The following is a 2928-nucleotide window of genomic DNA, read 5'->3' as shown; positions in this document are numbered from 1 at the left end:
ACAGGGAGGCCTGGCGTGCTGCGATTCATGGAGTCACAAAGAGTTGGACACGACTGAATGACTGAACTGAACTGAAGGATTTCATTTATAGGAAATGTTCAGGGTAGACACATCAGTGAAGTCAGAAAGGGATTGAGGAGGAACTTCCCTGGTGGTCCAGGGGTTAAGACTGTGCTTCTAATGCAGAATGCCCAGATTTGATCCCTGATCGGGGAACTAGATCTCACATGCCTCTTAAGTGCAGCCAAAAAAAGAAAAAAAATCTGGTTGAGAACAGAGAATTGTCAGTGGCTGTTAACAGCTTTGGGGTTTCTTTTTAGAGTGATAATAATGTTTGAAAATTAACTAGTGGTAATGGTTGCCCAACTTGTAAATATACTAAAATCTACTGAATTATATACTCTAAATGGCCAGTCCTATGGTATATGATGGAGGAGGAGATGGCAACCCACTCCAGTATTCTTGCCTGGAGAATCCCCTGGACAGGGGAGCCTGGCAAGCTATAGTCCACAGGGTTGCAAAGAGTCAGACACGACTGAAGCAACTGAGCACCATGGTATGTGAATTAAATATCAATTTAAAAAATAATTTTAAAAAGTATTGAGGATTCCAAATTGCTTTTGTTAGATAGTATTTTGATAGATATATTTTTTCTATGCAAGAAATGAAAACTGACAAAATTTTCATTGAATTGCAAAAAATATGGCAATAATAACCCCATTCATTATATGTTAACTAAAATTTATTTTATGAAAATCAATTCTATTTGTCAAGATAAAACAAAAGTCAAGAAGAGTAGAAATCTTTACTTTTTTGTAAAAAGTGAAAAAGTGTGAAAGTGTCAGTTGATGAGTCATATCTGACTCTTTGCACCCCCATGAACTGCAGCCTGCCAGGCTCCTCTGTCCATGGGATTCTCCAGACAAGAATCCTGAAGTGGGTTGCCATTTCCTTCTCCAGGGGATCTTCCCAGCCCAGGGATCAAACCCACGTCTCCTGTGTGGCAGGCAGATTCTTTACTGTCTGAGCCACCAGGGAAGCCCATATTTTTTGGTAAACATTTCTGTAAATATTTTCAGCTGTCATATCTGGTTTAATAGGAGAAAGCTGGATTCTCAGATCTGCTGCTGCATTCAGTCTGTTGCAAAACTCCAAAATACTTTCATGAAAGAATGAGAATGAAAAAGATAGACAATATATTAATATTATTATAAAAATAGTTTTGACCTGGCAGACCTCCTAATAGAGTCTTGGGAACCCTCAGGGGGCTCCAGATCATACTCTGAGAACAGCACCTGGAAATTCACACGAGAGTCGGACACAACTGAGGCAATTGAGCACGCATGCATGAACAACTGATATCAGTTGATATATAGGATTCACATTGAAATATTTCAGAGAGGGGTGGTGGGAAGAAGTGATTGAGAGAGATGAAACAAGATGATCATGTTGAATCTGGGTAGTGGATCATGGGTGTTCTTCTTAGCAGCCTCTCTAATGTAAGTCTGAAATCTTCCCTGATAAAAGATGTGCTGTTGCTCCTATTTTAATCAGTGTCGCTTTAAGGGCTTCCCAGGCGGCCCTAGTGGTAAAGACTCTGCCTGCTAATGCAGGAGACACAAGAGACTTGGGTTTGATCCCTGGGTCATTAAGAGTCCTTGGAGTAGGAAATGGCAACCCACTCCAGTATTCTTGCCTGGGAAATCCCACAGACCGAGGAGACTGGCAGGCTACAATGCATGGGGTCACAAAGAGTCAGGCACAACTGAGCGTGAGTGTGCGTGCACACACACACACACACACACACACACACACATACACACTATTGAGCAAAAGACCTTAAAGCAGTTGGTAGGAGAGAAAACCAAGTGAGGGATTGGATAGATAAAAGTGCAAAGATGTGGGACTTGGCTGGCAGTCCAGTGGTTAAGACTTTGCCTTCCAAGGCAGAGGGTGTGGGTTTGATCCCTGGTCAAGGGCCTCCCAGATGGCTCAGTGGTAAAGAAGCCACCTGCCAATGCAGGAAACATGGGTTTGATCCCTGCATCGGGAAGATCCCCTGGATAGGAATGGCAACCCACTCCGGTATCCTTGCCTGGAGAATTACATGGATAGAGGAGCCTGGCGGGCTACAGCCCATTAGGTCGCAAAGAGTCGACACGACTGAGCACACACACACAGGGAGCTAAGACCTTATATACCTCTTGGCCAAAAAAAAACAAAACACAAAACAAGAACAATATTGTAACAAATTCAATAAAGACTTTAAAAAGTGGTGCACATTTGAAAAATAACAAATCTTGGGACTTCCCTGGTGGTCCAGTGGTTAAGACTCTGTGCTTCCAATGCAGGGGATGAAGGTTTGATCCCTGGTCAGGGAACTAAGATCCCACATGCCATTCAGTCAAAAAATAGAAATAGATACTTTCTTAAAAAGGATACACAGATGAATTTGATGAAGTTCCTGCCTTCAACAGCTTTTCATCTGCTGAGGGAAGAGCTATAAGCAAGGCATTTGAGAAAAAGTGACACCTTTAGGGGGCACCAGGCATTCTGCTCTGGGCCTCAAGCCCGATGTTTCCTCCTCACAGTCACCCTACGAGGCTGGCATCATTATCTCTGTCCTGCAGATGAGGAAACTGAAGCTTTGAAACTTCAAAGTTTAGAAACTTACCCAAGATCTCACAGTGGAAAGTGGTAAAATGTGATTAAAACTGGATCTGATAAATCCCCAAGTCTTTGCTCTTCCTGGCTCTTCCTTTTCTCTGTAGACCCCCCGGGTACCCAATCCTGGAATGTCACTACCCCTGTGTACCTCGTGAATGGGCCCCCTCGACAGAAGCCCAGGTGGTGACGTGGGGAGTTCCCAGTCTCTAGGAAAAGAACTAATAATAATGTCAACTGGACTGGTCTTTACTCTCCACCTGT

General features: G+C 43.3%; 1 protein-coding gene across 1 annotated transcript in view; it reads left to right on the top strand.

The window, feature by feature from the left end:
* The window catches only part of LOC104987793 (prefoldin subunit 1-like), a 3817-nt gene extending 1166 nt beyond the window's left edge, over window positions 1–2651 (top strand). Inside the window, exon 3 of the mRNA XM_010838855.1 lies at window positions 2592–2651. Coding sequence (XP_010837157.1) covers window positions 2592–2651 — 60 coding nt within the window. The remainder of the gene's footprint in view (window positions 1–2591) is intronic.
* Window positions 2652–2928: the final 277 nt, after the last annotated feature.

The sequence above is a fragment of the Bison bison genome, unplaced genomic scaffold (genome assembly GCF_000754665.1).
Source record: "Bison bison bison isolate TAMUID 2011002044 unplaced genomic scaffold, Bison_UMD1.0 scf7180017864105, whole genome shotgun sequence".
NCBI classification, from domain to species: Eukaryota; Metazoa; Chordata; class Mammalia; order Artiodactyla; family Bovidae; genus Bison; species Bison bison.
This window is presented reverse-complemented; position numbering and strand designations above follow the sequence as displayed.